This window comes from Mobula hypostoma, chromosome 1, assembly GCF_963921235.1.
Source record: "Mobula hypostoma chromosome 1, sMobHyp1.1, whole genome shotgun sequence".
NCBI lineage: Eukaryota > Metazoa > Chordata > Chondrichthyes > Myliobatiformes > Myliobatidae > Mobula > Mobula hypostoma.
In genome coordinates this window covers 179,639,557-179,663,069 of record NC_086097.1, presented here as the reverse complement: position 1 = coordinate 179,663,069, position 23,513 = coordinate 179,639,557, and the positions used below count along the sequence as shown (strand labels likewise).

The window sequence follows — 23,513 nt, the reverse complement described above, 5'->3', positions numbered from 1 at the left end:
GATTGTTTCACCACAGTTAGTTCATTGTATAACACACACAAAATGCTAGAAGATCTCAGCAGGTGAAGCAGCACCTATGGAAAGAAATAGTTGATGTTTCGGGCAGAGACCCTTCACCAGAACATCCCTCCATAGATGCAGCCTGACCTGCTGAGTTCTTCCAGCATTTTGTGTGTGTTACTCTAGATTCCTAGCATCTACAGAATCTCTTGTGTTTATTGTTAGTTCATTGGGTAGAGTATTGATTTAGGAGACTGCTTTGCCCAAGGTATCTATCTGTACATTGTGGGGCTTTTGGAGGCAAGCCTTTTGCAATCAATTTAAACTGAATGGAGCATTGTTGACCCTCTGGCTGCAGTTTAGGATCTGTGTAGTGTTATTTAAAGGATAGTCGCATACATTTAAAGGCTTTCTTTTGTTGATGATTACCTATCAGTTGTAAGGTATAACTTAATGGTTCTGTGTTAACTGACTAATGGGTCATGTTTCAGGTTGCCATTATTGTTGGAAGAGCTGCAGTAACACCAGTAAGGACCCTTAACTGTGATGACCTGGGGATGCAATGATGACTATGATCATTGCCATGACTCTGTGAAGCTTAGTAACACACCAATTATCTGCTGTCCATCTATTTGAAGATCCCAATGGTTAGGCATCTCATTCACAGTGCTAATTCACCAGCTTTCTTCTCACTTGTTGAGGCCTAGTTCCTGCGCTCCTATTAAGCTTAATGGGTTCATTGGACAACTTATTGTCATAACAAAACAAATTAAAAGTCTGCTGATGTATCAATAAAATGATATCCAATAGCCTTTCAAAACTGTTTAGCACCATGAAAATCCGAGAGTGTTGAAAGTGAAGAGTACCAAGTGGATAGAGGAAAGGATTTAAGGGTAGGTTCTCAGCCTCTTTAAAGAAATACAGCATCTTCATGACCACTGGGAATTCATTGACCATGTGTGTTCAAGGAGCAGAAGGATCATTCATGATGGTATTGACAGCTGAGTCCATGTGATTTGTGTACCCACAGAACTTTCATTAATGGCACAGGAGTCAGCCCCCTTACCAGCTCCATTGGATACCTTCCCTATCTGCAGGAGAGTTCCCACACTGGAGCTGCCTCAGAACCCATAAAACGATTTTGGAAGCAAGTCATTCTCAGCCCTCGTGACTACCTAAAAGGAGACATTTTAAATGCAGAACTGCTGTGTTAGCCTAGATTTTTCTTGAATATCTGAAGGATTTTTAACCTGCAGTCGTCAGGCTGGCATGTGCAAGTGATACCTACTGACCTGTGGCAGGCATTCTGATGATTCAGTTCAAATTGTCATCTGGGCTTCAAAGAAAGGAAGTTGTGCTTCAACTTCATAAAACGTTGGTCAGACCTCAGCTGGAATACCATATGCGGTTTTGGTTACCCCATTATAAGAAAGATGTGCTTGAGCTGGAGAAGGTGCGAAGGAGATCCACTAGCATAATTTGCATATTATTATTTAATTATTTATAGTTTTATATTGCTATATTTATACTCTATTCTTGGTTGGTGCAACTGTAACGAAACCCAATTTCTCTTGGGATCAATAAAGTATGTCTATCTAATCTATCTATAGCAAGCTGTTATGGAGTGTTTCAGTTGGGAGGAGACACTGGAGAGGCTTCTTTTTTTTCCCCTGGAGAAGAACATTTAAGAAGGGACATATAAAATTGAGGTGTATATATGGGGTAAATTGTGAGATTTACCCATCCACCTCCATCTTAACTTTGTTTTCCAGGAGGACCATTGAGAGTGTCCTGTCAAGTTGCATCTCCATCTGGTATGGGTGCAGTTGAGTATTGGACCAGAAGACCCTACAAAGGAGGGTGAGGGTAAGAATAGGAGAATGAACAAGTGGCTGAGGAACTGGTGTAGGGGGCAGGGTTTCAGATTTCAGGATAACTGGGACCTCTTCTGGGGCAGGTGGGACCTGTACAAGAGAGATGGGTTACACTTGAACTACAGGGGGACCAATATCCTTTCAGGGAGGTTTGTTAGTGCTATTGGGGAGGCTTTAAACTAGATTTGCAGGGGGATGGGAACCAGAGTGCCAGAGCTGACAGTGTGGCTGAGGTGAAAATAAATGATGTTAAAAGTTCAAGCAAATCCGCGAATAGAAAGGTTGTGAGTGGTGGTAAAAATCTTCTGAGGTGTATATATTTCAATGCTAGGAGTATTGTGGGGAAGGCGGATGAGTTGAGGGCGTGGATTGACACGTGGAATTATGACGTTACAGCAATTAGTGAAACTTGGCTACAGGAGTTGCAGGACTGTCAGCTTAATATTCCAGGGTTCCGATGTTTCAGATGTGATCGAGGCAGAGGAATGAAAAGTGGGGGAGTAGCATTGCTTGTTAGGGAAAATATTACAGCAGTGCTCAGGCAGGACAGATTAGAGGGCTTGTCTACTGAGTCCTTATGGGTGGAGCTGAGAAACAGGAAAGGTATGGCCACATTAGTGGGATTGTATTATAGACCACCCAATAGTCAACAAGAATTGGAAGAGCAAATCTGCAGAGAGATAGCAGGCAACTGCAGGAAACATAAAGTTGGGGATTTTAATTTTCCGTATATTGATTGGGACTCCCATACTATTAGGGGTCTAGATGGTTTAGAGTTTGTAAAATGTGTTCAGGAAAGTTTTCTAAATCAATATATAGAGGGACTAACTAGAGGGGATGCAATATTGGATCTCCTGTTAGGAAACGAGTTAGGACAAGTGACGGAAGTCCGTGTAGGGGAGCACTTTGGTTCCAGTGATCATAACACCATTAGTTTCAACTTGATCATGGACAAGGATAGAACTGGTCCTAGGGTTGAGGTTCTTAACTGGAAGAAGGCCAAATTTGAAGAAAAGAGAAAGGATCTAAAAAGTGTGGATTGGGACAGGTTGTTCTCTGGCAAAGATGTGATCGGTAGGTGGGAAGCCTTCAAAGGAGAAATTTTGAGTGTGCAGAATTTGTATGTTCCTGTCAGGATTAAAGGCAAAGTGAATTGGAATAAGGAACCTTGGTTCTCAAGGGATATTGCAACTCTGATAAAGAAGAAGAGGGAGTTGTATGACATGTATAGGAAGCAGGGAGTAAATAAGATGCTTGAGAAGTATAAGAAGTGCAAGAAAATACTTAAGAAAGAAATCAGGAGGGCTAAAAGAAGACATGAGGTTGCCTTGGCAGTCAAAGTGAAGGATAATCTGAAGAGCTTTTACAGGTATATTAAGAGCAAAAGGATTGTAAGGGATAAAATTGGTCTTCTTGAACAGCGGTCCCCAACCACAGGGCCGCGGACCAGTACCGGGCGCAGAGCATATGCTACCGGGCCGTGAGGAAGCGATATGATTTGGTCAGCTGCACCTTTCCTCATTCCCTGTCACGGCCACTGATCAGCCATTACGCATGCGAGGTCATGACCCGCGCATCATCCGTGTCAGGGCGGGAAGGCGATCAACTCCTCGAGCTTGCAAATGACAACGGGCTGAAAAGTATGTTTGACATAACATCTCTGTCGGCATTTTGGATCAAAGTCAAGGCTAAATATCCTGAGATAGCCACGAAAGCACTGAAAACGTTGCTTCCATTTCCAACATTTTTCTGCGAAGCGGAGTTTTCTGCAATGAATGCAACGAAAACTAAACTGCGGAATAGACTGGAAATCAGGAACCCCATTCAAGTATCGATATCTCCCATCACCCCTCGATAAGATGGTGTTGTTGCAGGGAAACAAGCCCAGGGCTCCCACTGATTCAGCGATATTGGTGTGTTGCAATGATTTTATATATTCATGTGGGGAAAATATGTGCTGTGCGTTTAATATCCAAATATTACTTAAAATGTAATGATGCTATTGACTTATAAGTGACCTATATAACCATATAACAATTACAGCACGGAAACAGGCCATCTCGGCCGTTCTAGTCCATGCTGAACGCTACTCTCACCTAGTCCCCCCGATCAGCCCATAACCCTCCATTCCTTTCCTGTCCATATACCGATCCAATTTTTCTTTAAATGATCATATCGAACTTGCTTCTGCCACTTCTACTGGAAGTTCGTTCAACACTTCAAGCTCCCCTGATAATTGACTTATCATTGTATCCATGCGAGAAAAATATGCGCTGTGTGTTTAATATTAAATTCGTTAGATAAACCCTTTTAGAAACAAAGTTGAGTGTATTACCCACTTATCACCTATATTCCAGTAGTGATTAACACCCACCCCCACGAACAGAATTGCCAAAAAGGATTTGCTTCGGCGGGGGGGGGGGGGAGGAAGAATCGGCAGGTCACAACGCACATGCGCATTTGTGCCCGCGCAAGCTTCATAGTCTTTGTAGTCTTTTGGGTAAACAATGCATTTGACTACTACTCTTGTTCGTTGGCAACCCTACCACCCCCCCGGTCAGCCGGTCTGCAAGAATATTGTCAATAGTAAACCGGTCCGCAGTGCAAAAAAGGTTGGGGACCCCTGCTCTTGAAGATCAGAGTGGTCGGCTATGTGCGGAACCAAAGGAAATGGGGGAGATCTTAAATAGGTTTCTTGCATCTGTATTTACTAAGGAAACTGGCATGAAGTCTATGGAATTAAGGGAAACAAGTAGTGAGATCATGCAAACTGTACAGATCGAAAAGGAGGAGGTCCTTGCTGTCTTGAGGAAAATTAAAGTGGATAAATCCCCAGGACCTGACAGGGTGTTCCCTCGGACCTTGAAGGAGACTAGTGTTGAAATTGCAAGGGCCCTGGCAGAAATATTTAAAATGTCGCTGTCTACAGGTGAGGTGCCGGAGCATTGGAGAGTGGCTCATGTTGTTCCGTTGTTTAAAAAAGGATCGAAAAGTAATCCGGGAAATTATAGGCCAGTAAGTTTAACGTCGGTGGTAGGTAAGTTATTGGAGGGAGTACTAAGAGACAGAATCTACAAGCATTTGGATAGACAGGGACTTATTAGGGAGAGTCAACATGGCTTTGTGCGTGGTAGGTCATGTTTGACCAATCTATTGGAGTTTTTCGAGGAGGTTACCAGGAAAGTGGATGAAGGGAAGGCAGTGGATATTGTCTACATGGACTTCAGTAAGGCCTTTGACAAGGTCCCACATGGGAGGTTAGTTAGGAAAATTCAGTTGCTAGGTATACATGGAGAGGTGATAAATTGGATTAGACATTGGCTCGATGGAAGAAGCCAGAGAGTGGTAGTAGAGAATTGCTTCTCCGAGTGGAGGCATGTGACTAGTGGTGTGCCACAGGGATCAGTGCTGGGTCCATTGTTATTTGTCATCTATATCAATGATCTGGATGATAATGTGGTAAATTGGATCAGCAAATTTGCTGATGATACAAAGATTGGAGGTGTAGTAGACAGTGAGGAAGGTTTTCAGAGTCTGCAGAGGGACTTGGACCAACTGGAAAAATGGGCTGAAAAATGGCAGATGGAGTTTAATACAGACAAGTGTGAGGTATTGCACGTTGGAAGGACAAACCAAGGTAGAACATACAAGGTTAATGGTAAGGCACTGAGGAGTGCAGTGGAACAAAGGGATCTGGGAATACAGATACAAAATTCCCTAAAAGTGGCGTCACAGGTAGATAGGGTCGTAAAGAGAGCTTTTGGTACATTGGCCTTTATTAATCGAAGTATTGAGTATAAGAGCTGGAATGTTATGATGAGGTTGTATAAGGCATTGGTGAGGCCGAATCTGGAGTATTGTGTTCAGTTTTGGTCACCAAATTACAGGAAGGATATAAATAAGGTTGAAAGAGTGCAGAGAAGGTTTACAAGGATGTTGCTGGGACTTGAGAAACTCAGTTACAGTGAAAGATTGAATAGGTTAGGACTTTATTCCCTGGAGTGTAGAAGAATGAGGGGAGATTTGATAGAGGTATATAAAATTATGATGGGTATAGATAGAGTGAATGCAAGCAGGCTTTTTCCACTGAAGCAAGGGGAGAAAAAAACCAGAGGACATGGGTTAAGGGTGAGGGGGGAAAAGTTTAAAGGGAACATTAGGTGGGGCTTCTTCACACAGAGAGTGGTGGGAATATGGAATGAGCTGCCAGACGAGGTGGTAAATGCGGGTTCTTTTTTAACATTTAAGAATAAATTGGACAGATACATGGATGGGAGGTGTATGGAGGGATATGGTCCGTGTGCAGGTCAATGCGACTAGGCAGAAAATGGTTCGGCACAGCCAAGAAGGGCCAAAAGGCCTGTTTCTGTGCTGTTGTCTCTATGGTTTCCATGGTTTTTATGGTAAAGGACTGTGAGAACAACTGAGAGGAATATAGGGGTCTCCCTATCATCCGTCGGGGACATTTATCAGGAGTGCTGCATACACAGGGCCCTTGGTATTATTAGGAATCCCACCCATCCATCCAACATCCTCTTTGACTTTCTACCATCAGACAGGAGACTACGATGCATAAAAACAAGTGTCACTCGGCATGTCCCTTGGCTAATTTTATTGCTACTGTCAATAAATCTTCCTTTTAAAAAATCCATGACTGTTCAAGTACATGGATGTATATTCCCCAGCTTCCAAAATGGGGTTTGATCTCCTCTTCTGAAGCAGAATGATTAAATGGATCAGCACTGTGGCCACTAATCCAGTATCTTAGCCACCATACTATATTTCATTAATTAATTGGGATAGTGCAGAATAATGAGTACCATGTACGGTGTTTGTAGGCCAAATATGATGCAGAATATAGCATAAATGTTAAGACTCTTGGCAGTGTGGAGGATCGGAGGGATCTTGGGGTCCAAGTTCATATGTCACTCAAAGCTACTACTCAGGTTGACTCTGTGGTTAAGAAGGCATATGGTGCATTGGCCTTCATCAATCGTGGGATTGAGTTTAAGAGCCGAGAGGTAATGTTACAGCTATATAGGACCCTGGTCAGGCTCTGCTTGGAGTACTGTGCTCAGTTCTGGTTGCCTGACTACAGGAAGGACGTGGAAACCATAGAAAGGGTGCCGAGGAGATTTACAGGGATGTCGCCTGGATTGTGGAGCATGCCTAATGAGAATAGGTTGAGTGAACTCGGCCTTTTCTCCTTGGAGTGATGGAGGATGAGAGGTGACCTGATAGAGGTGTACAAGATGATGAGAGGCATTGATCGTGTGGATAGTCAGAGGCTTTTTGCCAGGGCTGAAATGGCTAGCATGAGAGGGCATTGTTTTAAGATGCTTGGAAGTAGGTACAGAGGAGATGTCGGGGTAAGTTTTTTTACGCAGAGAGTGGTGAGTGCATGGAATGGGCTGCCGGCGGCGGTGGTGGAGGCGGAAATGATAGGGTCTTTTAAGAGACTTCTGGACGGCTACATGGAGCTTAGAAAAATAGAGGGCTATGGGTAAAACATAGGTAGTTCTAAGGTAGGGACAGGGTCGGCACAGCTTTGTGGGCCGAAGGGCCTGTATTGTGCTATAGGTTTTCTATGTTTCAGTATCTTAAATGACAGTTGGTTTAAGGAAGAATTTTTTCAAGGGTTTAGGTCCCCAAAAAGCCATCTGCCTCAGCAAAGATCCAGTTTTGATCTGTAACGGATTTGAAGGAGAAGAGGAACAAGCAAGAACATGGAGCTGAAGCTGAGATCAGATGGGGATCAGATGTAAGACACAGTCTTACTTCAAAGTTCAAAGTAAAACTTCTGAAGACAAAGGAAGCTTAATAGAGCTAAATGGATTCACAAGAGAACACAGTTGCAGGAACCTGGAGCGAAAAATAATCTGCTGGAAGAAAGCAGTGGGTCAAGCTTTGACTGAAACACTACAAAGGGATAGAGAATGTCAAAAGAGGAGGAGAACTTCAAAGTGGGCAGACCTTGAAGAGAACTCACAGTGGAGTAAAAGAATGGAGACTGAAAGAGAAGAACGCTCAGTCCTGATGCAGGGCCTGAGCTGAAGTGGTGACTGACTACTCTTTGCTTCCATAGAGGCTGCTTGCTGAGTATTTTCAGAAGTTTATTTTTTGCTCGAGTGTTCTGTAAGACTAGCTCCTGTATATGTTCTTATGAAGTGTTGCTGTGATATGATCTTTTAAGAAATATGAATATGTAAGATCACTGTTTTATTTGTTTAGTACAAATATGCACAGCTGTTGCAATGAGTAGTATTGCTTCAAAGTTTTAAGCAATTTACCATGTGTTCTTTTATAGGAACAACAGTCCTCTAATGAGCTTTGGAGCAAGCTTTGTTAGTTTCTTGGTGAGTTAACTACACAAAAGCAATGTATGTTTAATAAATCTTTCTGCCTCTGTGTCCATTGGTCATGAAACAATGTATTGATAACAATGTGGTCGACAAAAATGAGTTATTTACCTGTAGATATTTCCTAACCACACCAAAGATTGGAGTTGATGCAGGTTGTAGAATATAGGTAAATTTATTCTACACAATTTGAGTAGACCAGAATGGTCACCCACCCACCCTCACCCCATGATGAATTGATCTCTTCTGAATCTTTGTAGGCCAGGTTAGGTGCCAGATGACAAGAAGAGCAAATGTGGCACAATTCAGTTATGATTACATGCTTTTGCCACCCTCTTTCAAATAACACTGATGGCACTAGCTCCCTCTTTATCTGGATTCTTGTTCTCCATCCGCCCACAGTTATTGCCATTGTTCTCTCCGTCATCCTTCAGTAGTCATAGAACAATACAATACAATACAGAGACAGAGACAGGCCCTTTGGCCTAACCAGTCCCTGCTGACTATGGTGTTCACCCAGCTAGTTCTAATTTCCTTCTTTCAGACCATATCCCTCTATGCCCTGCCCCTCCATTTACCTATCCAAATGCTTTTTAAAATGAGACTATTGTACATGCCTCAACCACTTCTGCTGGCAGCTTGTTCCACATACTCACTAACCTCTGTGAGGGAAGCTTTGCCCTTTGGGTCCCTTTTAAATCTACCCCCTCACCCTAAACCTATGCCCTCCTGTTTTGGACTGCCCTATCCTATCCAGCTTATCTATGCCTCTCATAATTTTAAACATTTCTATAAGGTCACCCCTCATTCTTCTCCCTTTCAAATAACAAAGACCTAACTTGGTCAACCTCTCCCTTTAACCCAGCCTTCCAGTCCTGGCAACATCTTCAAAAATCCTTTTCACACTCTTTTCAGTTTTGTCTTTGCTATAATAAGAATGACCTCACCTGTACAGACTGTTTCCAGGTGTGGTTTCATCAAGAACTTAAACAGCTGCAGTATAATATCCCAACTCCTGTACTCAGTGCCGTGACTGATGAAGACCTGCATGCAAAATGCTTTTTTCACCACCTTGTCTACCTGTGATGCCACTTCCAGTGAACTATGTACTGGTACTCCAAGGTCTCGCTGTTCTAATACACCTTTTAGTGCTCTATCACTCATAGTATAATCTCTTTTCTGGTTTGACTTTCAAGGACAGCAGGGATAAGCCAGGTATTTACTGGCCAGTGAATCTATAAATCAGTGGTAGGGAAGTTACTGGGGGAAGAAAGTTCTTGAGAGGCATAATTAATCTACACTAGTGAGGAATGGGATTCATCCACAATACTTGCATAAAATTATACAGCCCAGCCGTTCAGTCCAACTCATCCATACTGACCAAAGTGCTTTCCTTTGTTACTACCGTTTACTTGGGTTTGCCCACATCCCATTAAATCTTTACAATTTATGACTCTATGCAACTGTCTTTAAGTGTTGTAATTGTATCTTTATTTACCACTTCCTTTACTTGCTTGTTCTATGTACCCACTACGCTTGGGTCTGCTTGAAAATTTTCACCTTTCATTCTGCGCTACTGGCATGGTAATGTATCTGTTAGCCTATTGCTATTACAGTGCTGTTGAAGAAGAAGAAGAAGACAACTCTTAACTCCGAGTGGAGTCATCGGGATGTCATCATGACGGCGTTTTTTTTAGCAGGCTTTCTTATTTTTATGAGGCCGAGCTGCTAGCTTGACGCTCAACCCAGCACCGATGGAAAGTGTGCAAGGGAGCCAACTGGATTCGAACTCGGGAGCCTTTGCTCCGAAGGCCAGCTCTGATGCCACTATGCCACCAGCCAGCACAGTACTGTTGACCCGAGTTCAATTCCACTGCTCTCCGTAAGGAGTTTGTATGTTCTCCTCAAGACCAGGTGACTTTCCTCCGGGTGCCCCAGTTTCCTCCCACATTCCAAAGATGTATGAGTTAGGGTTAGTAAGTTGTGGGCCTGCTGTGTTGGCACTGGAAGCATGGCAATACCTGAGCTGCCCCAGCACATCCTTGGACTATGATCACTGACACAAATGACTATGTTTCAATGAGCATGTGACGAATAAAGCTAATCTTTAAACCTGTGCCTTCTACTTTTCGTTTCCCCAACCTTGAAAACAGACTGCAACCATCTACCCTATCTTTGCCCCTCATAGAACATAGAACAGTACAGGACAGTACAGGCCCTTCGGCCCACAATGTTGTGCCAACCCTTAAACCCTGTCTCCCATATAACCCCCCACCTTAAATTCCTCCATATACCTGTATAGTAGAATCTTAAATTTCACTAGTGTATCTGCCTCCACCACTGACTCAGGCAGTGCATTCCATGCACCAACCACTCTCTGAGTAAAAATCCTTCATCTAATATCCCCCTTGAACTTCCCACTCCTTACCTTAAAGCCATGTCCTCTTGTATTGAGCAGTGGTGCCCTGGGGAAGAGGTGCTGGTTGTCCACTCTATCTATTCCTCTTAATATCTTGTATACCTCTATCACTAAACTCGCTGGAATTTAGAAGATTGAGCCGGGATCTTATTGTAACGTATAAAATCCTAAAGGGATTGGACAGGCTAGATGCAGGAAGATTGTTCCCGATGTTGGGGAAGTCCAGAATGAGGGGTCACAGTTTAAGGATAAAGGGGAAGCCTTTTAGGACCGAGATGAGGAAAAACTTCTTCACACAGAGAGTGGTGAATCTGTGGAATTCTCTGCCACAGGAAACAGTTGAAGCCAGTTTATTGGCTATATTTAAGAGGGAGTTAGATATAGCCCTTGTGGCTAAAGGGACCAGGGGGTATGGAGAGAAGGCAGGTACAGGGTTCTGAGTTGGATGATCAGCCATGATCATACTGAATGGCGGTGCAGGCTCGAAGGGCCGAATGGCCTACTCCTGCACCTATTTTCTATGTCTCTATGTTTCTGTCATGTCTCCCCTCATCCTCCTCTCCGAAAACTAAAGCCCTAGCTCCCTTAATCTCTGATCATAATGCATACTCTCTAAACCGGACAGCATCCTGGTAAATCTCCTCTGTACCCTTTCCAATGCTTCTACATCCTTCCTATAGTGAGGCGACAGGAACTTTATAATTTTATAAACCTCGAAAGTCACCTCTCAGCCTCATTTGCTCCAGGGATAATGATCCAGCCTATCCAATTTCTTTAAAATTCTTGCTTTCCGGTCCTGGCAGCATTCTCGTAAATCTTTCTGCGCCCTCTAGCTTAATTGAGTCCTTCCTATATCATGGCAACCAGCATTGCACACAATGCTCCCACGTGCAGACCACCAGCATCTACAACTGTAACCTACCACTACATGGGGAGAAGAAATCTTCCTCTCTTAAACTAATTGCAGAGAGGATGCAGAGGATATTAACTAGGATTTTGCTTGGGATGGCGTGTTTCAGTCATGAGGAGCTGCTGGCTGGGTTCGTTTCTCTCAAAGTAAAGCAGACTGAGGAGAGTATGTTGTAGAAGTACACAGAACTATTAGGGACACAAAGCTTGGATAAGAAGAACCTTATCCTCCTAGAGAGATGCCTAAAATCAGGGTATAGTCTTAAAGTAAAGGGTGGGAGATTTAGAGTGTAAGATATTTTTTCATGCAGAGGGTAAATTGGAATCTGGAGCTGCCTGAAAAGGTGGTGGAGGCCAAGATTCTTTCAACATTTAAGAAGTAGGAGGCTTAAATCAGAAGTTATGTAGAGGGTAGATCTCCTGATGAGCTGAGGTCAGTGACAGGGAAGCAGGATGTTGAGTAAGGGGGTGGGGGGGGGGTGAGTCCAGGAGAAAGTATGGTGTTCTGAAGTATGTAGTCAGCAGTACTGTTTTCCATACTGTTTAGCAGTGTACTTTCTTCCTCTGTTGCATCTTCTTCAGACAATGTCATCATTAGAAGTTTTCACCATCCTCCTTCAAATGTCTCTAATGCCATTTGTGATCTGGATTATTTTGGTTTCCATCTCCCCCCAAAGACACTTAGATTGTATTCTCCATTTTCCACCACTAATATCAAGACATGCTTGATTTTTCACCTTATCCATTTCTGCTGAAAGTTCCTCAATCTGAATCATTAACTGTTTCTCCCTCCACAAAAGTCTGACCTGAGCATTTCCTGTCGCTTCCAGTTTAGTTGTCCAGTGTTGTTATTGTCATTACTATTCCAAACATTATGTAGCCCACAAATAAATGAGAAGTGTACATTTTCTGAAAGTCATTTTACAAATTAAAAAATGTAAGATTGATTTCAGGAAAGAATAATTCTACAATTGTGTTTTGTGGCATATCATGGAACTGTAAAGCACTTGTGTACATTTCTGCAACACTGTCCTTGAATGCACAATATTGATTAAAGATATGTTTTTGACACAACTGTTAACAAGAATAACCTTTTGGGCTTGTGTATTGTATATTGTAATTGAAACTATTATTATTACTGATGATGCCAGAAGGGAAAATAGTAATGTAGACTTTACGTTTCAGAATGCCATGATGACCTTTGAAGATGAAAAAATGCAGCTGGCTTGTGATGATTTAAAAAGCACGGAAAAGCTGTGTGAAAGTAATGAAGCAGGTGTCATTGAAACAATTAGGAATAAAATTAAAAAGAATGTGAGTACATTAATATTTACTGTATATTACAGTTTAAACTAAATAGGGAGAGCATTTTCCTTTATCTGATTCAGTGTGAAAATTAGCTGGTTTCAGTATGAAGTTGGATTAGCTGGATTCGGTACAAATTTGGAAAGATGGTGTCAGTGACCAGTGGCAAAGTTTTATAGACAGCTCACAATACTTCTAGATACTCAGTAGATATACTGTACTTTTGAACTGCAAACACCGCAGTCTGCAGCTTGTAATTTCTCTTTTAAGGATGTACCTATGAACCAAGTAAACAATCTGGTGCTTTTGCGATCTCTTGGGGGATGCGGCAAACTAGACTGTCAAGAGTTCAGGTGCATCAGGGGTAGCCATCGCTGGGAATGAGTGTGGCATTGAGGTCTGATGGTGGGAGATGCACCTTCGGTTGGTTCCATTTCTCTGCGCTGATTAAGTGTCGAGCGAGATTAAAAACATTGAGGATAAGAAAGGAAAACAAACAAGTGTTCAGTGTCTTCTGCCTGTGTTTGACTGGTCTCCCTCTCTTCTCGCTACTGCCATCAGGTGAGGTGCAGGAGTCTTGGGCTCCTGGACAAGCTTCACTCACTCTCAGGGACACTGCAGTTCATGTTCCATGTCTTCGTTTATTTTTTTAAACTGTTTGTGCAATTTGGTCAAGGCTGAGGGTGAAGGACAAGCCAGTGTTCAGCTCACTTCTCTGAGAGGTTTACTCTCCAGCAATGAACTGGCTCTGTAGCTACGGCCTGCAGCCATTTCGCTTCTGTACTGGCTTCACTTGCCTCAGGCTCAATGGCTGCAGACTCACTTTCAGGGACTCTGAAGTTAATGTTCTGTGTGTTATTTGTTTACTTTTCATTATTTGCATAGTTTGTACTTTTCTTTGCACATTGGGTGTTTGACGTCTTTTCTGCGTGGAATTTTTTTAATGGGGTCTATTATGTTTCTTGTTTTGTGGCTGCCTGCAAGATGACGAATCTCAAAGTTGTATACAGTATGCATACTTTGATAAATGTACTTTGAACTTTGAAATTCAACTGGTTTCATTATATTTTGAAAATACTGGTTTTCATTTTAAACGTTCAGAAGTACTGTAAACTGAATGAAATATCTTCGCTCTTTCTGGTTGATTTAAAAACAAAATTGGGTTCTAATTTTCCAGGGCACTTTAGTAATGAACTTCTTGGATAACATTCCTTTTGCGCACTAAACATGTCTTGTCATTTCCCTGCCTTTATTTTTATTTCCACTAAATTATGTTGCTATAGTCAGCCATATTAGAGACACTCATCATGGCTTCTCATCCCATTATGTGGAGTTCTTCTAGTCACTGTCACTAGTTTAACATCTTTCTAAAAACATAGAAAACCTACAGTACAATACAGGCCCTTTGGCCCACAATGCTGTGCCGAGCATGTACTTACTTTAGAAATTACCTACGGTTACCCATAGCCCTCTATTTTTCTCAGCTCCATGTACCTATCCAGGAGTCCCTAAAAAGACCCTATTGTATTCTGTTGTACTTTGGTGGTGGTATCAGAACACCCACAATAGAATCGACAGGTACATTGTTAAATCCCATCTCTGCCTAAGCATTAATTATCATGAGCCATTTTTTTGCCTTATTTTCAACTTTCTTGTCTGATTAGCAGTCTTACACCAGCAAATATTTTTACTCTTGTTTCCAGGCTCAGCTGCAAATTTCTTAGTTACTGAGTTTAGATACTACTGCTTACGCCATGCTTCTGCAGTTGGTGTTCTCTTTGACCCCGAATTGATTGTTATCTTTTCCATCAATGAAAATGTCTACCATGCCTTTGATATCTTTGTTGCAGTCCATCAGCTGGCAAAAATCCTATCGACAATTTTGAATGTCAGTTCTCCTGTTCATTGCTCTTCTAGTCAGCCTTTCATCTTCCAAGTTTTACTTCATTCAGCACTCTTGATCTCTCTCTTTTTATTCGATACTCTGTCCAGATGTACATTAGTTCCCAGTCCTAATGGCTGAAATTTTAATGCATGATACTTGAACCTCCTTTTCTCATCCACACTTAAGATCCAAAGTGAAGAGGTGAGGGAAACCTTGAAGGAAATTTGCAAGGTGAATTTTCACACAGATTGTGGTGGGTGCCAGAGGAATTGGTGGAAGTAAATATGGTAGGAATATTTAAGAAGCATTAAGGCAGGTAGGAAAAGAGGGTTATGAGGAAGCAGACAAGAATAGTTAGATTGGCATCATGGCTGATCTATGTTCTATTTCTAAGGTGGTAATGCTTTGATCACTTCAGTAGACATTTGTGTCCACTGCATGGAGTGTATTTGGAGTAATCTGTAGACCACCCTGGTAAAGATGTCATGCTTTCTCCGTTGAAGGATATTAGTAATTGGGTGTGCTTTTTGCTACGATCTGATAGTTATACAAGCCTACAAGAGGAGAAGCTGTACTTGATCTGGTATTGGGAAATGAACCTGGTCAGGTGTCAGGTCTGTCAGTGGGAGAGCATTTTGGAGATAGTGATCACAATTCTATCTCCTTTACCATAGCATTAGAGAGGGATAGGAACAGGCAAGTTAGGGAAATGTTTAATTGGAGTAAGGGGAAACATGAGGCTAGCAGGCAAGAACTTGGAAGCATAAATTGGAAATACATGTTCTCAGGGAAACGTATGGAAGAAATGTGGCAAATGTTCAGGGGATATTTGCGTGGGGTTCTGCATAGGTACGTTCCAATGAGACGGAAAGGATGGTAGGGTACAGGTACCATGGTGTAGAAAGGCTGAAATAAATCTATTCAAGAAGAAAAGAAGAACTTACGAAAGGTTCAAAAATCTAGGTAATGATAGAGAACTAGATGATCATAAGGCTAGCAGGAAGGAACTTAAGGATGAAATTAGGAAAACCAGAAGGGGCCACGAGAAGGCCTTGGCAGACAGGATTAAGGAAAACCCCAAGGAATTCTACAAGTATGCGAAGAGCAAGAGAATAAGACGTGAGAGAATAGGACCAATCAAGTGTGACAGTGGAAAAGTATGTATGGAGCTGGAGGAGATAGCAGAGGTACTTAATGAATACTTTGCTTCAGTATTCACTACAGAAAAGGACCTTGGCGATTGTAGGGATGACTTGCAGTGGACTGAAAAGCTTGAGCATATAGATATTAAGGAAGAGGATGTGCTGTAGCTTTTAGAAAGCATCAAGTTGGATAAATCACCAGCACCAGATGGGATGTACCCTAGGCTAATCTGGAAAGTGAGGGAGGAGATTACTGAGCCTCTGGCGATGATCTTTGCATCATCAATGAGGATGGGAGAGGTCCTGGAGCATTGGAGGGTTGCAGATGTTGTTCCCTTATTCAAGAAAGGGAGTAGAGATAGCCCAAGAAATTAGTCCTATGAGTCTTACTTCCGTGGTTGGTAAGTTTATGGAGAAGATCCTGAGAGGCAGGATTATGAACATTTGGAGAGGCATAATATGATTAGGAATAGTCAGCATGGCTTTGTCAAAGGCAGGTTGTGCCTTACGAGCCTGATTGAATTCTTTGAGGATGTAACTAAACATATTGATGAAGGTAGAGCCATAGATGTAGTGCTGAGCCTTGATTTCAGCAAGGATTTGATAAGCTACCCCATGCAAGGCTTATTGAGAAAGTAAGGAGGCATGGAATCCAATGGGACATTGCTTTGTGGATCCAGAACTGGCTTACCCACAGAAGGCAAAGAGTGATTGTAGATGAGTCATATTCCACATGGAGGTCGATGACCAGTGGTGTGCCTCAGGGATCTGTTCTGGGACCCCTACTCTTTGTGATTTTTATAAATGACCTGGATGAGGAAGTGGAGGGATGAGTTAGTAAATTTGCTGATGACACAAAGATTGGGGGTGTTGTGGATAGTATGGAGGGCTGTCAGGTTACAGCAGGACATTGATAGGATACAAAACTGTACTGAGAAGTGGCAGATGGAGTTCAACCCAGCTAAGTGTGAGATGGTTCATTTTGGTAGGTCAAATATGATGGCAGAATATAGCATCAATGGTAAGACTTTTGGCAGTATGGAGGATCAGAGGGATCTTGGGGTCCTAGTCCGTAGGACACTCAAAGCTGCTACATAGGTTGACTCTGTGGTTAAGGAGGCATACGGTGCATTGGCCTTCATCAACCGTGGGATTGAGATTAAGAGCTGAGAAGTAATGTTGCAGCTATATAGGACCCTGATCAGACCCCACTTGGAGTAATGTGCTCAATTCTGGTCACTTCACTATAGGAAGGACGTGGAAACCATATAAAAGGTGCAGAGGAGATCTACAAGGATGTTGCCTGGATTGGGGAGCATTCCTTATGAGAATAGGAGTGAACTTGGCCTTTTCTCCCTGGAGCAACGGAGGATAAGAAGTGACCTGATAGAGGTGTACAAGATAATGAGAGGCATTGATCGTGTGGATAGTGAGAGGCTTTTTCCCAGGGCTGAAATGGCTAGCATGAGAGGGCATAGTTTTAAGGTGCTTGGAAGTAGGTACAGAGGAGATGTCAGGGTAGGTTTTTTACGCAGAGAGTGGTGAGTGCATGGAATGGGCTGCCGGCGACGGTGGTGGAGGCAGAAACAATAGTCTTTTAAGAGACTCCTGGATAGGTACATGAAGCTTAGAAAAATAGAGGGGTATGGGTAAGCCTAGGTAGTTCTAAGGTAAGGACATGTTTGGCACAGCTTTGTGAGCCGAAGGGCCTCTATTGTGCTGTAGGTTTTCTATGCTTCTATGTTATATAATGGTCATTTCATGAAGACTGGTCACTTGTTCCCTAACCCTGAATTTAAGTTTCAATTTTGCATGGGAAGACTTGGTCCCTGAACTGTTAATTCAGTTCTAAGGATTCTCTCCCACTACTGGTTATTCGCTCTGCAGTCTGACAACTTGGAGACAGTCGAGGAGTTGAGAGATGTGATGATGAGGTAGAGCTGGGTGCTTCAAAAGGGGCATCAGTTTTTGGTTTATAAATGCAAGTAAATTAAAATTAGAAATGATAATGTAACATTATTTTGAATAGTTCCAGATTATAACTTGCTACAAAGTACTAGCCCTTCGCTATGATGTCTCTACCCAGCAAGTGGGTTAGTTAGTATTCTACATGTGGAAATTGAGGTGATTTGCAGTTTTCCTAAAACAGAAATGTAAATGTCAGTTGTGCCAGCAGAGAGCTGTGTTAGTGATTTTTTAAAAAAGTCATTTTCTTCCCACACCCCTCCACACTGGGCCTACATTAAAGCAGAAACATTCAAGCACTATGTAGTTAGAATAAAAACCCAGTCAATGCTTTCAAATACTTTGTAAGGCTATAATAATTTAGTTATATTTAAATAATTACTTGTATTCATATTTTGAATTCGTGGAAAAAATACCCTGTTTATTGAAGATTAACTCCTTCCACCATTAGCTTTTACTGCCTGAGTCCTCAACTGTGTCATAAAGTCATACAAATCATTGTCGGATGATGGACTTCTTTCTTGGTATTCCCCTTCAATAGTTAGTAAGATCAATCCTCTGCAGAAATTTGATTAGAAAAATTAGGCTCGTGTAAGTTCTGAGTTATAAAATAATCAGGGAACAAAATAGTGTTGGCAGCCGGAGGTCTCTTTTGAGATGGCATTAAGTGTGTGTTCCTTGATTTCTCTGGGTTTGTTTCTATTTATAACAGTTGCCTAACTTTTGAGAAAAGATTGTACCTGATGATAATTGGGTTTTCAGACACTGTTGACTATACTTTACTTTTGTTCATCAGGTTGATATGCAGAGGCCCACTGCATTTGATGTTGATCGGCTCCAAAGGCAAATCATCATTGCAGACTGCCAGGTCTACCTTGCTGTACTTTCCTTTGTGAAGCAGGAACTCTCAGGTATATCAAAGGCTTAGATGAAAAGTTTCTATTAAATGCTACTAAAATAAAAATTATGCCAATATCCTAGCATTTCTATTGTGTTTGTCAATTATACTTTGATAAAAGTGCTTTTTGCTTATGTTGCTTCTATAAACTTTGATAAACTTAAATAAAATTGCTTCAGTGGAGAAAATGACAGAATAGAATAGTCACTGGCTGAACAATTTTAATGTTGTCTGTATTCCAGGTTTCCAGCATCTGTACTTTTTTTTTGCTTCTGTATTAGCAAAGTTTTAGCCTAAAGGGATTTGTCATAGGGGTACCATTTGTCATTGCAGCCAGCATATGATCCCTTTATAAGTACATAACTATCAATTAGGGTTGGTACAGGATCATTAATCATGGATGTGGGCAGCGAGCATGTGGACAATCATTTTTGTGACGCCAAATGTGATGGTACTACACTGAGCAATAGTATCCATAATTTTTGCCCCGTTCATCAGCCATTCATTGCAGTTAGTTACTCCCTGGTAATGTACAATTGTGAGCACAATGTGATATAGAAGGCTACTTGGTATGGCTTCTAGAGCCTCTTGTGTACTTCAATAAAAGTAATCTTTCACCTACTTTTATCGGTTGCTCCACAGATCAGAATGGCTCGGGTTTAGGTATCTTCACAGCTTATCAGTGACTTTCCCTGCATTAAGTATCAGGAAGGAGAGAATTTTGTGATGACTGATTCAGTTCCAATTCAGACTCATGCTGTGCACTCAGGTGGGAAGACATAGACACATTGCATGGAATGATGTGGCAAGTAACATTCACATCACTCCACCCTCCCACCTCTCCCAGTACACACACTTGATTTTCAGAGCCAACATTAGCACCCATTCCCTCACCATCAATGCCTCGGTGGTCGCCATTGACAGAAACATAACTATAAGATGCAGGAGCAAACCCATTGAGACTGCTCTGCTATTCAATCATGACTGATATTTTTTTTAACCCATTCTCCTGTTTTCTCCCTGTAACCCTTAAACCCCTTACCAATCTCTGCCTCGAATACACCCACTAACAGCCTCCACAGCCTTCTGAGGCAAATTCCACAGATCACCATCCTCAGGCTGAAGAAAATCCTCCTCATTTCAGTTCTGAAGTGTCATTCCCTTTTTCTGAAGCTGTGTTCTTGATCCTAGACTCTAAACTCCTACTAAAGGAAACATCCTCTCCACATATACAATGTCCAGGCCTTTCAGTATCCAGTATGTTTTAATAAGATTCCTTCCTCATCCTTCTGAACTCCATCAAGTAAAGGCGTGAGGCATCAAATGCTCTTCATACATCAATTCTTTCATTTTTGGGATCATAACTTGTGAACCTCTTCAGGACCCTCCCCAGGGCTAGCACATTTTTGCTTCAATGCGGGGCCCAGAATTGCTTGCAATATTCCAAATGCCATCTGACTAGCACCTTATAAAGCCTCAACAGTACATCCTTGAAATGAATGCTGACGTTGCATTTATAAATAGGAGAGATTCTGCAGATGCTGCAAGTTATTGAGCAACACACACAAAATGCTGGAGAAACTCTACAAGTCAGGTAGCATCTATGGAGGGGAATAAACAGTTGATGTTTTGGGCTGAGACCCTTTATTGCATTTCCCTTTTTTACGAATGACTCAGCCTGAAGGGAATTCTGAGCTAGGACTCTTAAGTCCTTTGCCTGTCTGATTTCTGAATTCTCTCCCCAATTAAAAAAAAGCCTATATATTTATTCATCCTACCAAAGTACATAACCCACACTTCCTTACACTGTACTACATCTGCCATTTCTTTGCCCACCTTCCCACCTGTCCAAGTTAACCCTAATAGAACCAGCTACGTAAGTACTGTAGACTTTAAGCCAAATCAGGTTTTTATCCAGTAATGAGTAACTCGCATACATAATGGAGTATTTTCCACTTGTCAGGATGACTGCCACTCGAGGAAATGTTTGAAATTGTCATCATTCTGAATAAAGCACCTAGTCCCCAGCATTTAATCCCAACAACTTTGACAAACTAGTGTGTACATAGAACATAGAATAGTACAGCACCGTACAGGCCCTTCGGCCCACAATGTTGTGCCGATCCTCAAACCCTGCCTCCCATATAAGCCCCCACCTTAAATTCCTCCATATACCTGTCTAGTAGTCTGTTAAACTTCACTGGTGTATCTGCCTCCACCATTGACTCAGGCAGTGCATTCCACACACCAACCACTCTCTGAGTAAAAAACCTTCCTCTGATATCCCCCTTGAACTTCCCACCCCTTACCTTAAAGCCATGTTCTCTTGTATTGAGCAGTGGTGCCCTGGGGAAGAGGTGCTGGCTATCCACTCTATCTGTTCCTCTTATTATCTTGTACACCTCTATCATGTCTCCTCTCATCCTCCTTCTCTCCAAAGAGTAAAGCCCTAGCTCCCTTAATCTCTGATCATAATGCATACTCTCTAAACCAGGCAGCATCCTGGTAAATCTCCTCTGTACCTCCAATGCTTCCACATCCTTCCTGTAGTGAGGCGACCAGAACTGGACACAGTACTCCAAGTGTGGCCTAACCAGAGTTTTATAGAGCTGCATCATTACATCGCCACTCTTAAACTCTGTCCCTCGACTTATGAAAGCTAACACCCCATAAGCTTTCTTAACTACCCTATCCACCTGTGAGGCAACTTTCAGGGATCTGTGGACATGTACCCCCAGATCCCTCTGCTCCTCCGCACTACCAAGTATCCTGCCATTTACTTTGTACTCTGCCTTAGAGATTGTCCTTACAAAGTATACCACCTCACACTTCTCTGGGTTGAACTCCATCTGCCACTTCTCAGCCCACTTCTGCATCCTATCAATGTCTCTCTGCAAACTTTGACAATCCTCTACACTATCTACAGCACCACCAACCTTTGTGTCATCTGCAAACTTGCCAACCCACCCTTCTACCCCCACATCCAGGTCGTTAATAAAAATCAGGAAAAGTCGAGGTCCCAGAACAGATCCTTGTGGGACACCACTAGTCACAATCCTCCAATCTGAATGTACTCCCTCCATCACGACCCTCTGCCTTTTGTAGGCAAGCCAATTCTGAATCCACCTGGCCAAACTTCCCTGGATCCCATGCCTTCTGACTTTCTGAATAAGCCTACCATGTGGAACCTTGTCAAATGCCTTACTAAAATCCATGTAGATCACATCCACTGCACTACCCTCATCTATATGCCTGGTCACCTCCTCAAGGAACTCTATCAGGCTTGTTAGACACGATCTGCCCTTCACAAAGCCATACTGACTGTCCCTGATCAGACCATGATTCTCTGAATGCCCAGAGATCCTATCTCTAAGAATCTTTTCCAACAGCTTTCCCACCACAGACGTAAGGCTCACTGGTCTATAATTACCCAGACTATCCCTACTACCTTTTTTGAACAAGGGGACAACATTCGCCTCCCTCCAATCCTCCGATGCCATTCCCGTGGACAACAAGGACATAAAGATCCTAGCCAGAGGCTCAACAATCTCTTCCCTTGCCTCGTGGAGCAGCCTGGAGAATATTCCGTCAGGCCCTGGGGACTTATCCGTCCTAATGTATTTTAACAACTCCGACACCTTCTCTCCCTTATTATCAACATGCTCCAGAACATCAACCTCACTCATATTGTCTTCACCATCATCAAGTTCCCTCTCACTGGTGAATACCGAAGAGAAGTATTCATTGAGGACCTCACTCACTTCCACAGCCTCCAGGCACATCTTTCCACCTTTATCTCTAATCGGTCCTACCTTCACTCCTGTCATCCTTTTTTTCTTTCACATAATTGAAGAATGCCTTGGGGTTTTCCTTTACCCTACTCGCCAAGGCCTTCTCCTGCTCCCTTCTTGTTCTTCTCAGCCCCTTCTTAAGCTCCTTTCTTGCTTCCCTATATTCCTCAATAGACCCATCTGATCCCTGCTTCCTAAACCTCATGTATGCTGCCTTCTTCTGCCTGACTAGATTTTCCACCTCACTGGTTCCTTCACCCTACCATTCTTTATCTTCCTCACCGGGACAAATTTATCCCTAACATCCTGCAAGAGATCTCTAAACACTGACCACATGTCCATAGTACATTTCCCTGCAAAAACATCATCCCAATTCACACCCGCAAGTTCTAGCCTTACAGCCTCATAATTTGCCCTTCCCCAATTAAAATTTTTCCTGTCCTCTCTGATTCTATCCTTTTCCATGATAATGCTAAAGGCCAGGGAGCGGTGGTCACTGTCCCCCAAATGCTCACCCGCTGAGAGATCTGTGACCCGACCTGGTTCATTACCTAGTACTAGATCTAGTATGGCATTCCCCCGAGTCGGTTTGTCCACATACTGTGACAGGAATCCGTCCTGGACACACTTAACAAACTCTGCCCCATCTAAACCCTTAGAACTAATCAGGTGCCAATCAATATTAGGGATGTTAAAGTCACCCATGATAACAACCCTGTTATTTTTGCACCTTTCCAAAATCTGTCTCCCAATCTGCTCCTCGGTATCTCTGCTGCTACCAGGGGGCCTATAGAATACCCCCAATAGAGTAACTGCTCCCTTCCTGTTCCTGACTTCCACCCATACTGACTCAAAAGAGGATCCTGCTACATTACCCACCCTTTCTGTACGTTCTCCAAGGCTTCTCTGACAGCTTATCACAAACTCTCAATTTCTATTTGGAGGAATAAAGGCAATAGATGAATG

General features: G+C 42.5%; 1 protein-coding gene across 4 annotated transcripts in view; it reads left to right on the top strand.

Annotated features, from left to right (window-relative positions):
* The window catches only part of ttc39c (tetratricopeptide repeat domain 39C), an 81,382-nt gene that overhangs the window by 22,806 nt on the left and 35,063 nt on the right, over positions 1–23,513 (top strand). For 2 of the 4 annotated variants that reach the window (XM_063060534.1, XM_063060526.1), the window contains exons 2-4: positions 8,182–8,230; positions 12,747–12,875; positions 18,655–18,769. In XM_063060534.1, coding sequence (XP_062916604.1) covers positions 8,182–8,230; positions 12,747–12,875; positions 18,655–18,769 — 293 coding nt within the window. Of the gene's footprint in view, positions 1–1,772; positions 1,861–8,181; positions 8,231–12,746; positions 12,876–18,654; positions 18,770–23,513 lie in introns of all 4 variants that reach the window. The other 2 variants (XM_063060544.1, XM_063060553.1) reach the window with 2 other exon arrangements.